This window comes from Motacilla alba, chromosome 7, assembly GCF_015832195.1.
Source record: "Motacilla alba alba isolate MOTALB_02 chromosome 7, Motacilla_alba_V1.0_pri, whole genome shotgun sequence".
Lineage (NCBI taxonomy): Eukaryota > Metazoa > Chordata > Aves > Passeriformes > Motacillidae > Motacilla > Motacilla alba.
In genome coordinates this window covers 16,892,582-16,906,477 of record NC_052022.1, presented here as the reverse complement: position 1 = coordinate 16,906,477, position 13,896 = coordinate 16,892,582, and the positions used below count along the sequence as shown (strand labels likewise).

Below are 13,896 nucleotides of genomic sequence, written 5' to 3'. Positions count from 1 at the left end.
ATAGCACTTGGGAAATCAAAATTGATACTATACTGCCAGTAGAGCTAACACAAGATTCAACCTTGTGGTAAAATCTCTCTCTTGGAAGGGAAAGGACAAGGCAAGTTGAAAAGCTGTTAAAAGAAAGAGAAGAAGATGTATTGTATTTGTATTTGAGAAAATTAGTAAATAGACCTTAAATAGCAAGTGATGAGCAAAGATGATATTAACACCAGTAATCAAGTGAAGGAAAGCTGTAAGTATTAACGTCAGCCAGACAGATGAGATCATAACAGTCATGGTGCTGAGGTGAGCCAGACCTCAATCTGATTTATGGCTCCATGACCAAACAGGAACTGAGAGCTCTCAGAGCCGCATAGAGCAAAAAGAGCACATCAGGAAAGAAAAGGAAAGAAAATTCAAGATTGTTTCTGATATGATTACATTCAGGTGATCACTGAAGACCAAGCAAATTTTCTGAGCTAAGCAGAGTTTAACTAGACTGGGGGAAAACCATTAAAAAATGGTTAGGAAGGCAGTGGTGCCTTCACAAAGGTTAGCTCATGGCTAAATTATCTGAAGTAAAGTGTGGAGGAGGATGCAAAGCTGAGGATGGATTCCTGAGAGATCTAAACATACACCTACATAGAGAAACAGAAGGGGGAGAGGAAGACCCACCCAATAAAAAACAGTCTGTAAAGAGAAACAATCAACAAGGACTAAATGACAAATGTCTAAGAACAACAAAATTTAGTGAAGACTATAACATAGCATCACAGAGAGATGACAGATGGAGTGGAGGAGAATAAAGGATTAGACTGGAATTCCTCCAGGAAGAAGTCAAGTGGAACATTAGGGACATAAATTTCAGTGTAGAAGACAGAAACCAGAAGTAAGCAGTTCTAGAAAGGCATTAGAAGTCAAGAAGTTAAGACAAGTATACAAAGCATATGAATGGGGAGAGTGGGGAGTGGGAGAAGATGAAGAGGGTCAAGGGTTAGGACATTAATCTGGTGAGCAGAAACTTCTGAAGTAGAGGGTTGGCTTGTGCTGAGTTCTTTTTTTTAATATTAAGAGACTCAGACATACTTCTTGTGTAGGGAAGGAATTCAAGGAGAGAAGCAAAAATTTTAAAAAAGTCACAATATGGACAGGAAGAGGAAAAAGTTAATTGGAACAGGTTCAGAGACTACAAAAAAAATTTGTTTCAGTAAACAAAAAGGAAGCTTGAATTTTGACCTTAGTTTGTTAGTTTTAAGAAATTCACATGGAGACATGGGGTAACAGATTAACTACATGGAGGGCTGTATAACTAATAAAAAATAAAGAACAGGCAAAACTGCAAGCAAAAATATTCATAACAGATGACAAAAATCCCAGAGATTAAGAAATATGGAAAGTCAGCAGAACCAAAAGATTTTTACCAGAGATAGTCAGCAGTATCTCTAAGGCATTGCAGATGGCATTAGGAACTGAGAAAATGGATACTGGGAGTCAGCCAGGACCACGAATGTCAGAAGGGTTTGGAACTGTATGAGAAGAACAAAAAATAGTGCCTAAAGGGAACTGATAAGATGATAGAAGAAAGTAAAGAGGAATAAAGGAAATCAAAATCATCAAGAAAACAAAACAGAAGTTTTACAAAGTCTCATTCCGAGAGAATAAAAATCTTTTTAAAGTTCCAGCAGTTACCACAGAAAAGGAACCTGAATTACACAGTGCAGGGAGAAGACCAACTCAAGCGTGTAGCTGATTTGGCACATGGTATATAGTTCAAATGAGAAACAGTAGCAGGGCAGCTACAGAGTTGGATGGTTATCCATATGGAGACTGAAGGGTGAGAAATTATGAATGGAAGAAAGCTGGAAGTCAAAGTCAGACAGAGATGGGAACAGGTATAATTGTATGCATAAAAATATAAAAATATTAGAAAGACAGGCAGAAGGAAATTCTATTGCTAAATAAATAAATAATAAATAGGAGCAGGAAGAACTCAGAACAGCACAGAAGTACCTAATTCTTTGACCCAAATTCAGAGCAGATAATGTTTTAGGTAACAATCTCCACAGATAGGACCAGAGATGAAGCAGTGTTAATAAACAAGGGAAAAAAATCTCTCTGGGCTGAAGGGAATGGCAGGAGGTAGAAAGACAACATCTAGGTTTTTTGCATTTGTAGCATTCTAGAAACCTCAAGAAAATAAAAAGAATACCAAATAAGAGAGAAGATAAAGAGTTTTGCACTCAAAGAAAAAAGGGAGTTAACAGGAATTTCACAACCTGAACAAGAGGCAGATGTAATTTAAGGGAAGAAGGGAAGAACATTACACAAAAGCATAATCCAGACATAGGTTGATATAGAGCATGAAAAGCATCAGAAAACACAGAGATAAATTGGCACGAATAAAGTAATCAAAAATCTCAAGAGAAAGGAAACAGCACCATACTAATTGTTGCTTTTTCATATATGCTGAAACTTCTGTTATCTGAAGCTGTTACACATATACTCTCTAACATGCATTACTTGTTTTAACAAACAACATGGTGATTTCAAATACTAGTTGATAAGGATGATTTGCTGTGACATAGTTATACTAGGAAAGATTTAATCCCCTGAAGCTTATACTGCATGCCAAGTCCATATAAGCAGTACTGGTCAAAGTATTTTATACTTGTACACTCTGTAACAACACTAAAAGTTCATGCCAATAGTAAAAAATAAAAATAAAAGAACTGAATTAACTAACCTATTAAAAAGATTTCTAATAACAATTAATGGATCATTAATGCACAGAATTGATAAAAGTGAATTTCTACATCACATCCTCTTCCTAATACCAGCCCCAAGATGTACTAATCCGCCAATCACTGTCTATTCTACTCATCACTCCTCGGACAACCAAGCACCTCACCTGCGTTCTTACAGCATCCAGGACCTCGCATGCCTTAACAGCCGTCATTTCAGAGGATTTCTTAAGGAGCTAGTTATGTTATTTTAAGCTTATTTATTCTTTTCCAGACAAACAGCACAGCTCCTATGTGTGATACATAACTTTACCACTGATCATGTTCAAGTAGACTTTCAGAGGAAAAGGACTGTAAACAGAGTAAGGCCAGCTAATGTATTTTAAACCAGACATATCCCAGAAAGCTGCACAGGGCTTTTGGTCCCCAAATAAGGGTGTAATCAGATCTGCTATATAGGAACCACAGATTTCAGCTACCACTTTAAATAGGAGTTGATTCATCTAAAAAGAAAAAAAAAATAAGAAAAAAAAAAGTTAATTGAAAACCACTCCTTTGCTGTGACTCTGATATGCTATTATAGTCACAAGCATGCACACTTGAAAAACAAAGAGGTACCCACACTCAGAAATGGAAAAATGGAATAATTTTATTTTCTTTGAAACATTAATTCTCTAGGATAATTTCATCTGCTGATATAAATACGGCAGAATACAAAACTCTAGGAAGTAGGTTTGTAACCCATCAGAATTACAAATCCATTTATAACTGGTAGAATTCTCAGTAGATGGAAACACAACACACAAAGACATTACTCTTCAAAAGGTGTATGAAATCCTACGTTAGCTTGCACCTTGCACAACTCCCATGTAGTCAATGGGAGCTAGATGAGATTCCAAAAAAAAATTATCTTGAAATATAGCATTGCCATGAACTGCAACAGAACACTTTAAACAGCGCATATCACAAGAGCTTTCCTCTGCTTAGAATGAGCATATTTTAAACTGGCACAGTGAAGAGAAAAATTCTGTGAGAGATGAGAAGAAACAACAGGAATTCAGAAGAACAGAACTGGTATCTCCCTTGAATCTATCCTTTGTCTATCCTTCAAACAAAGAAGGCCCAAAGCTTTTATAAGACCACTAAAGACTGAAATGGCTTCTCCCTGTACATTCTACATTTAAACTGAAGGATTTTTTTTGTAGAGGAATAAAAGAAGATAAAAAGCAAATGTTCCTACTTCTCCTTTTAGCAGTGGATTTGACTTGCAAGGGCACTCTGGAAGCCTGATCATCCAACCTCACAAGCACTGGAACAGCAAATTTAGCTTAACTATCACTCTATCTATGCCCATTTACTATTTATCTGCTAAAAAGAGTATTGGGGGAGAGGAGGGGAGTAGCAAGAGACTACTAATTAATTACTAAGTAATAGGTGAGAAATTCTCCTTTTCAACAGCAAAGGATCAAGTCAATAAATCTTGTGCATAGTTCTATTAATAGATACTGCTATGATTTCCTTGAAAATTTTATTCATGAATATTCTCATTCTCGATTTTCCATCATCCTGAATCACAAAAATAATGTGTATGGCAAATTATGAGAAAATATTAGCAAAGATGTGATGGCGTTTTTAATCTGTCAATGAGAAAAACTGAAATTCTATGTAATATTATTACCTTGTATTTGATGTGTCTTGTTTTGAACACTTTCTGAATGTTTCTACTTGCTCAGTTTTCTTCTTACTCTTATGCTGGTTTATGTTTCTAGCCAGCCTAGAAGCAGTATCAAATTTGCATGTCCTTCCAACAGAATACATTTTAGTCAACAAAAGGCTGCTTATAGTCCCTAATTCATACACAGCTGAAACACTGTATATGGTGTGTAACATCCTTATGTGAAATCTCCCTTCATACCTTCGTACTGGAAACCTGTTGTTCTCTGAGAAGTGTGGTGCTGTTCCTCTGCGCTCAGCTAGATCAGTGCATGTGCCTGTCCCAAATGGCAGACTGCAAACCAAGAGAGGAAGACATTTGGTGATGAATGTGCTGGGAAGGCAGGAACATCCATTATGGGAACAGCATCGGCTCCAAGGTTTAACCAATTTACTTTATGGGATCCCTGCTGCCCAGCTCTGTATGGAAGAAGCTGCTGAAAGTGGCCAAAGCAAAAGAGCCTGAGTCTTGTTTGCTATGACTTGAATAAACAGAATAAGAGATTCTTCAGTTCTCCTGGAAGAGAAAGGTGTCATTCTTAACATTCCTACATTAAATTAGAGAACTACAGGTGTGTACAGTGTAGCCAAGCAAAGACAGGAAAATTAAATGGAAATTAAAGCAGAAATTGATAATGACACTTCTATGAACATGAAAGGAGGCCCATGAGGGAAATAAAGTCTAAGCAATTACCAGCAAAATTTGTTTATAGCTGATGATACAGACATTACTTAAAACCTATATTTAATTCTTGTCTCTGCAATTGCAAATGATACTAAAAAGGAAACAACAGTCCTTATCTGTAGAAGGAGGCAAGAAAAGGACTCAGAGCATGTCTCACTTCTGTGCTGAGGTTTCTGTAGCTGTAGATGTTCAGGACACAAGGCAGTGCTAGTAACTACTTTTGACAGCACAAATTACATCTTTCACTGACATCCATGGCAAATATGCGTGTTTGCATTAGAAGTTAAGTGGCTGAGAAATTTCAGCACATCTGCACCCTAGAAACTAGAAAATCACTCAGGAAAGAGGAGGAGGGGAGCAGAAGGCAGACTGGGCAATAACAAAACCCAGTGAGTCACTGTGAGACATTCACTGAGCAGCAATGAGACATTCACTCATGACTACGTGCAGAAGGACTGGTGACAGAACACTGAGATCCAGCAGAGGATCCAGCCTGCCGAAGGCAACAAAGCAACCAAGTTCCCAGAGAAAGAGGTCTTCAGCTCCTTCTGGAAGACAAGAATGCCAACACAGCTTTTCATTTCCATATGTTTCACATTTCATATGTCAGGTGAACTTCACTGGCATTATCCAGCCACTGCCATTAAATCCTGTGCCCAGGTAATCTAAATGTCATATTTTTGACATGTATTAGTACAACCACCTTAACTGGTAGTCTAAAGATAAGATGAAGCCACAGTTATCAGACACTGCGCTTCACCCTTTCTAGTACTCACAGAGCTAGGCCTACACTTGTCATGTGGAATCTAAGTACCCAGCAATAATCTTCAGCAGCACATAAAACACAATAAAAAATCACTGTATTACTATAACTGCTATGAAATTATAATTTTGTGGTTTATCTATGTATTAGATTTTTCTATTGATCATTCAGTGAACTCCATTACAAATGTTAACTGGCAGACAACACTAAAGTTACACCAACCAATCTCAACTTTCTTACATACTAAAAGTTGGCTGATTTTAAATTACAAGTTCTGATGTGCGCAACCACTGTTTAAGACACATATGTTTGTATGGAGTCTAAAATTCTTTATTCACCAAAACAGACTAAAAAAGTTAGAAAACAATGGGAAGGAAAAATGGGAAAGAGGATTGCTGGTTTTCAAGTTTAAAGTATTTCAGATAACCTTAGCAGAAAAAAAGAACATAAACACTTAAATATCCTTTTAAAATGAACTGAAATGTGACATCAGCTGGTATAACTGACCTGCATGGTTACCTCTCAAAAAGAAACTCACCTGAAGCATAGCTCATCCCCTCATACCATAAACTTGTTGTCAGGCCTCCACCACACCAATTCCTGCCTCCAAAACAGAACTACAAGCCTGAATGGTCTAGCACAACTGGAGCTCCCCTAATCAATATAAGCACAAGGTATTTCTCTCCTTTTCCACTTGCAGGATTCAGACATAAACACGACACTGCCTTTCCCAGAAAGTTCTAATCATAGGATTTGGACATAAAACTGATACTGCTTTGGCTAGAATACTTTTAATTGCGTTAAATGTGGATACAAACCATATGGGTATGATTCCTTGCGTGTATTTTAATGACTCTGTGTGCCTGCATAAAATCTTTAATAAAGAAAATTTAAACAAGTGAACTCATTATGCTAGCAGGAGAGAAATGGATGGATCTTAAATCACTGAAGGCTCCTATATAAATTTTTGTTTCATTTAAGCAGCCCGGGGGAACAGAGGGAGGCTATTATAAAAATGAGAAAATTTTTCTATACCTCAACACTCCCTCATGTCCCTTACTTCTTTTTTTCACATCATTCAATATAACAAGCTGAATATTTTTTATCAGTTGATGGTTGCTTGAGAACATCTGAGAACTCTGAGTTCACTCTGAATTTCAAGCAAAACTAGAAATTAACAAATTATTTTTGTCAAGTTGACTAAAACCACAACTCTTTAATCTCTCTAGGCCATGTTTCATTTAGTTTACCTTTTTGAGGTTTTTTGATTAGTGATATCATACCAGATAATATCCTTCTATTCAGTTAATTTAGTTTGCTTAGCTCAAAATATTAGTCTAGCCTTTCCCTTCAGGATTTATTCTCTGCTTATGTCAATTAGTATTAGGGAGTGCAGATTCCATATAAGACATTTCAATACAACAGGAGGTTTCATCACTAAAATGACTACTATGAATTAAGCAAAGCTATTTTCAAAGCCTTCCTTCTCCACAAGATTACCAATTATAATTTTCTGTGCATTCAGCCCTCATTTTTCAAGGATTTCCATGCAAATTTTTCTGTAATTAATTGACTAGTTAACAGACAATCCAAGTTTCCTTACCAGATAATGTTATTCTGCCCCTCTACTGAGCCCTGTTGAGACATAGCTGGAGAGCTCTGAGCAAGTCTGGATTCCATTCTTACATGAGTGAAATGGACATAATGAAGTAAGCCCAGTAAAGGAACACAAAGGTCATCAAAGGAGAGGCTGAGAGCACCGGGACTGTTTCAGCCTGAAAGGAAAAGGCTCAGAGGTGTCTTATCAGAACATACAATTCCCTCACTGGGGGCAACATAGAGAAGACCTAGCCCGACTCTTGGTGCTGCCCAGTGACAAGGTAAGAGCAAATGGATACAAATGAAATATTAGAAGTATCACTTCAACATAAGAAAATCTTGGGGCCCTTAATGATAAGGGAATAGCAGCTTTTTGCCACCTTATCACCAGTCACATCTTGTGGTCTCCTTATTGGTACGTACATTGTTTAAATGATCCAGGAAAGTGATTTTAGGATCACACTAGAACAGTATGGCAAGCAGTGTGGAGTTTACTCTGTGTGAGCTGTAGATAATATTGAGTTTATTAATGAAGCAATCTATAAGAATTTACCAGAATTATGGATCAGCTTCTACTTAAAAGAAATTCTACTGACAGCAAAGCCACTGACTGCAGTAGGGTAACAGCACTGATGTTAATGGGGTTCTTTCATTAATAACATTTATTGAAAATTTAAGTTAGGCAAAATAAATATGGTCTTGCAAAGACAGAAGAAACAACATGAATATGTCATATTCTCCAGGAGGCTCATTATGGGATGGGAGGGTGAAAAGAGAGGCACAGGGTGGACAAAGAGGGAGAGAGAAAGAATGAACTGAGGTAGTTTCTTCTCTCAAAAATTCCACTCAAAATAATGCATAACCATTAGCTTTTACTGCATTAATATACTCAGCTTCCCTACTACTTCATCTTAGGTGGTTCCACCTCTACAGGAATTTTTGGGGACTAAATATCACTCTACTCTAAATTTTTTTAGCAGATTACCATGATATAATTTATTATTACGATTATTATTATTTGATTTATTCACATATTCAGACTGCATCTTAGCAAAACTCCTTCAAATAATCTTTATTCAGAATTACCATGTGATGATATTCTTGGAACACTAAATAGATGGGATCATTCTTAGAACACTCATTGTGGAGCTATGTATTTTGTGACCATGCAGTTACCTATATTATGTTACTTTATGTTTTACATCTTTCTGGTATGCTTATAGTAAGCCTTCCCCAATTCTGGTCATTAGGCCCAATGACTTGAAACATCAATTAAAATACTTACTGAGAAGAATTTGACCAGAGAAGAAGGTCATGTCTTAGGAAGGAGACTTATGTACACCAAAAACACTTCAATTCTTTCAGCAAACTCTGAAAGTACTTTTTGCTTCTAGTGTTTTGCAAATGTTTGGTCGCAATCTCCCATTTGTCCCAGTGTTCTCATTTCCTTAAAACTGGCACTACAACCTACAAAAAAGTCAGTACTGTGGAATCAGGACAGCAACCAGTAACACGTAAAAGCACCACAACTGTGTATGTGCATGAGTAAGAGCATTCTTGTTTAAAATTGGTCAATTACACAAATATTTGACTTCTTGCCCAACTGTTCTTAAAACAGTGTTTCGCTACAAGATCTTTATCAGAGAGTCCTTTAAATTGCAAAGTTTTAAAGACAAGGAAACGCATACTCATGGATGCGTATTCGTTATGCTCAGTCAAGGGAAAAGAATTCTGTATTTAGAGAGATCCTTCCTTACACAGCATTCTTTAAATACTGACAGTACCAATCATCTTGAAGAGAGATGATACAGTTTTGAAGAAAGCACAAAAATGTCTTCCTGTTAAGTTGCTACTAACACAGTGCCCTGAATTCAATGGCTCTGCTCTTGTGCAGGAAGAGCAAATATCAAATTTCAGCAATCTTTCAAACTTTTCTTTTTCAGGGCGCTGGATGTGAGACTTATACAAATAAAACAAGCAAAATAGATCGTAGTTTTAAGTTTTCAGATCACTTCAGTCCAATTCCCAGCTCTCACGTGTCTAAATCTATCTTGCTGGAATTTCCTCTCTTACAAAATAACTTTACTTTCTTAATACATTCTTCTGGGGTGTTACTCTCTAGCCCCTCCAAATCAACAAGGGCTTATGTCCTAATGGGACTATGTCCTTTGAGTGAAAAAACAAACTCAAATTCACTTGCAATAGTCAGTAACAGTGTTGCTTCAAAACAGAATGACCTAAGCACAAACTTCCTTAAGCAAGCATTTTTCACCAATTCATTTTCCTCTGTAGATAGTTTCCATTGTCAACAGGCTGCAATGGATGTCTACTGAGATTATATCAACGATACATTCCAAAGCCATCCACAGAATGCACTGTCCAAAATTAGTGTAAGTTATGAGAGTCCAGGACAAGCACAACCTACTGCTGTAGCTTCCAGATGCAAAATTCCATGGAGATCTAATTATTTCAATTTAGCAAAGAAGCAACTTCAAAATGAAGCTAAGTCAAGACTGTAAATTGAATAAGGAAAACAAAGAAGCTGGGGAGGGTTGGTCCTATTGAAAAGTCTATAAATACTCTGCAAAGCACCAAAATACCATGAAACCAATACTTGCAGGAATTTCATTCCAACGCCAAGAAACAGAATGTACTCATTGTGACTAATACATCAAAATACTGAAAATAAATTCTAACAGATTAAAAGGATCTTGTAGCAAGAGAAAGGTATAGTTAAATCATGCCAAACTTAATCAAGCTTAAGAGCAGGGCAGTCTTTGCCTATTATTAATAAGAATGTAAGATGAATAAAGTAGACTATGAAACTGGAATTTATGGTCACTACAAGTAATACATATTTTCTACAAATTGTCTTTTTAATTAAAAATTAAAAGACAGACATTTTTACCATTGCTGCACAAGCTTAAGTCTGATCTTCTGTTGTCTCCCACACACATACGGCTTCAGCAAAATGTTATTAAATGGAGTGAAACCAGAATATAGTTCCAAATGGAAAATCAAATCCATGACTTACATGTTTACATTTCTAGGTGGACACATGAAAATATTTTTAAATCTTGATCACTTAATCCTGTGCTTTGCGGTCAGAAAATACCGCTCACCCCTGCCAATCTGCTGTCCAGTTATACGTGAAAATTGCTGTTCCACAAGGGTAAAGCAAGAGACAGAAAAATTGCCACTACTTCCAGGCTTCATCTGAGCTTTTAAAACACATGGTCAAACACGTTGCCATGGAAATGTTCTGCAAATATATGTAGAATTTCTTAAGATGGAGTCGAACATCCCTTTTTAAAATTAATTTCTACTACAATTTTAAATATAATTGCTCTATGATGTATTCAAGGGAATATATCTGCCATTCTCTAATGTTTATAACACCTAAAGTGCTAACAGTACCTCCAAATCTATTTTGTGTTTCATATATGAAATTAGGCCACTAATCTTCCTATGTAAAATACCCATATACCTGCTTTCTTTTATGTACTCTGACTTTCGTATACCTCATCACAACACATTAGCAGATCCACAAGTATTAGTCTTGCAATAAAGTTGACAGCAGTTACCAAAAAAAAACTAAACAAAAAAAAAGATATCTGTTTCAATAAAATTAATCTGGTTTTTAATAACATTCTAAATTTTTAAGATATTAATCTTCTCTTCTACAACCCATTAGTATTATTATGCGTCACTGAGTGTAGTAATTAAAAAGAGGAGAGTTATCTTGCCAAACTTTCACTGTTATGTTCCATGAGCTATTTTTAAAACTGATTTGAAACGAAGCAAAAAGAAAAAGAATCTACTGCTGCAAAATGAAGCAAGATCTGTGCCTGCAGAATAGCCCTGTCCTGTTACACAATGTGATACGTTGTTTTAAATAACCTGGCACTGTAGGTAAGCAGTTGCCTTATACTGCATTTCATATGACAAACAAACACAATCACAATAGCTTTTGTGTGCCATGTAAAGATAAAGCAAAATAAAAATGCAATAGAATCTTGTCATTTTACTTTACAGCAAAGGGATAATCTTTCACCATTAATTAGTTCAAAGAAAACATATTCACAATAAAACAGGTTGAAAATACATAGAGAATAACCTTACATTTTTCAAACATAAATGAGCACATTAGAATTCCAAGATATATGTTGCTCTGCTTATGTAAACAGTCTACCCTATAAATCCTGTAGCAAATCCAACATGAAGCAATTACACAGACAAAGAGATTGCAAATGACCTAAAATTGTAAAACAAACCCTGTGTTAGAAATATTAGTATAAATCATGAGGTCATACCTGATGACTTAGGGACTGTAATGTCTCACCGGTTCCAAGCTGCATAACCTTTCTATTTCCAGAGACCCCCAAAAATTGCATTTCCTGTCTTATCAAAGTACATCACAGACCTATCTATCTTTCAAAATCTTCTGGGCTAGTGAAGAAAGCATTAACAGCCATTCTGCCCATCAGTAAGTGCTGGAGTCATTACCCTCAAGCTATCAGATCTTAAATATAGTTTCCTCGGTGCGATTACAGACATCCAGCAGTCGAGGAGGCTGACACAGCTATATCACTGATGCTGCTAATGCCATCTGAAAACAGTAAGCTTACTGCTTAAAGCAATCCTGCATCGTCCAAACAGAACAAGCCACATCCTTCAATTCCTCACTCGCGTTTTTTATAAAACCTAGCACTGCCATTATAGATTTTGTTTTCATCTCTGGTCAGCTAAAGGAGAAATTAGATATTATGTAACCAGCTTTGCATTAACGAAAGAAAAACGGCAGATGAAGTGACATATCGAGGTTATCAGATTTTGCTTGCATGACCACTCCTCAGCAAGCACAGTCACCATTCACAAGAAGCATCACAATCTCATCTAAAGGAAAATCACCAGAAATAAATTATAAACAACTCACAGGCAGCAAGGTATCTTAATTCCTCTGTGATACTGAAACAGCTATTTTTATGAAGCCTTATGAATCCTAGTCCCTATTAAAATAAAAACATTGCTTGCCTAGTATTTTAGTGTCTATTTTTAATAAATTGCATGATCACTGCATTGTTTCCATTACTCCCTGCTAGCAGCCAGAAAACAGCATGACTTGAAAATGTGCCAGTGTTATGACAGCAAAAATGTGGTTTGATATCAAACAAAACAATCATGCATGAATTTCTTCTGATAAGAGAGACCTTTCAAGCAAGCAATATACAGTAACCTCCTTAATAATTTTAAAATTATTAGGACTAAAAAGTAATAACTGGATTTTTTTTATTAAAACATATGTTTGACACAAAGTGAAATTTCCTAGTGGAAGTTATTATTATAAACTATTATTTACATTTACTGTTGCTAGTAATTATGGCAGCAAACACACAAACCAAAAAAAAAAAAAACAACACTTCACAGACCTAAGATGAAACAGTGCCACCAAACTGGTAAAAGTATCATTTTGTAATTTCTGCAATTTGAATTCCAGACCCATAGAACAATTATTTGTGTTCACTTAGTGAGATACTAATTTTGAGGCAAGCAGTTCATCTGCTTAAACACATAGGAATTTTCTCTCAAGACATACTGAAATACTTTGCTACCAATTGAATTTTACTGACAAATAAAACTTGGAAGAAAAAACTCTACCCTAACTTAACTTCAGCTTGCTTCAAGTGTTATTCAAATTAATTTGGATGTCCTTCTTTACTTTAAAATATAAGCAGAAGCTGAAAGTAGAAGCAAATAGTTCTAAATTAATTCACCCAGATCCTATCCTGTTAGTTTAACGTTATTATTACACAGTTGTAATCGCTCCTTTGTGTAACTGAAGAGTTAATCAAATTTAGCTTACAGTCATTCACATTATGGCACTGATAAAAGCAAACTGGTCTCATCCATCAATACCATATATTTCCATTTAGAGGGAGAAGCTACCTGCTACCATTTTTAACTGTTTTCACTTTATCCAGTGTGCAATTGCCTCAACATAAGGATGCTACATCTCCAGGAAAAGGGAACTGTCAGCCACTCACTGATACAGGGTCTCCAGTGAAGTGTCCAGCAGCCTGGCAGAGCCAGTCAGTGAAGCTTTGAAGTGCAGCAGAGAACCAGATAAGGCCCAACTTGATGCTGCTTTTTATGTTCTCTGAGAGTTAATCCTGATGCCCAACAACCTGACAGTCTTTTTACTGCTGCTGGCAGCGGCAGTCAGGGAGCCACTTCTGAACATTGGGAATGTTCTCAAAAGCTGCCACTTTTCAACTTGCTCCAGATTAACTCATTAATTCACTTTCAAACCAGAAAATATTACTAAATCTATGCACACAAAAATAAATGCATATGCACAAGAAGACAAAAGGCCCTTCAAAACACAAACAAGAGCAATTTAGGAATGAAAGGAG

At 36.3% G+C, this 13,896-nt stretch overlaps 1 protein-coding gene across 10 annotated transcripts in view; it reads right to left on the bottom strand.

Moving 5' to 3' along the window:
* The window catches only part of SLC4A10 (solute carrier family 4 member 10), a 167,657-nt gene that overhangs the window by 102,527 nt on the left and 51,234 nt on the right, over positions 1–13,896 (bottom strand). For 4 of the 10 annotated variants that reach the window (XR_005257653.1, XR_005257652.1, XM_038143537.1 and 1 more), the window contains exon 1: positions 11,797–12,221. The exons of 3 other annotated variants lie outside the window; for them this stretch is intronic. Coding sequence is in view for 4 of the 7 variants with exons in the window: in XM_038143537.1 (XP_037999465.1) it covers positions 11,797–11,877 (81 nt within the window). In the remaining 3 variants the exon portion in view is untranslated. Of the gene's footprint in view, positions 1–11,796; positions 12,224–13,896 lie in introns of those variants that run through there. 3 more of the 10 variants (XM_038143545.1, XM_038143544.1, XM_038143540.1) reach the window with 2 other exon arrangements.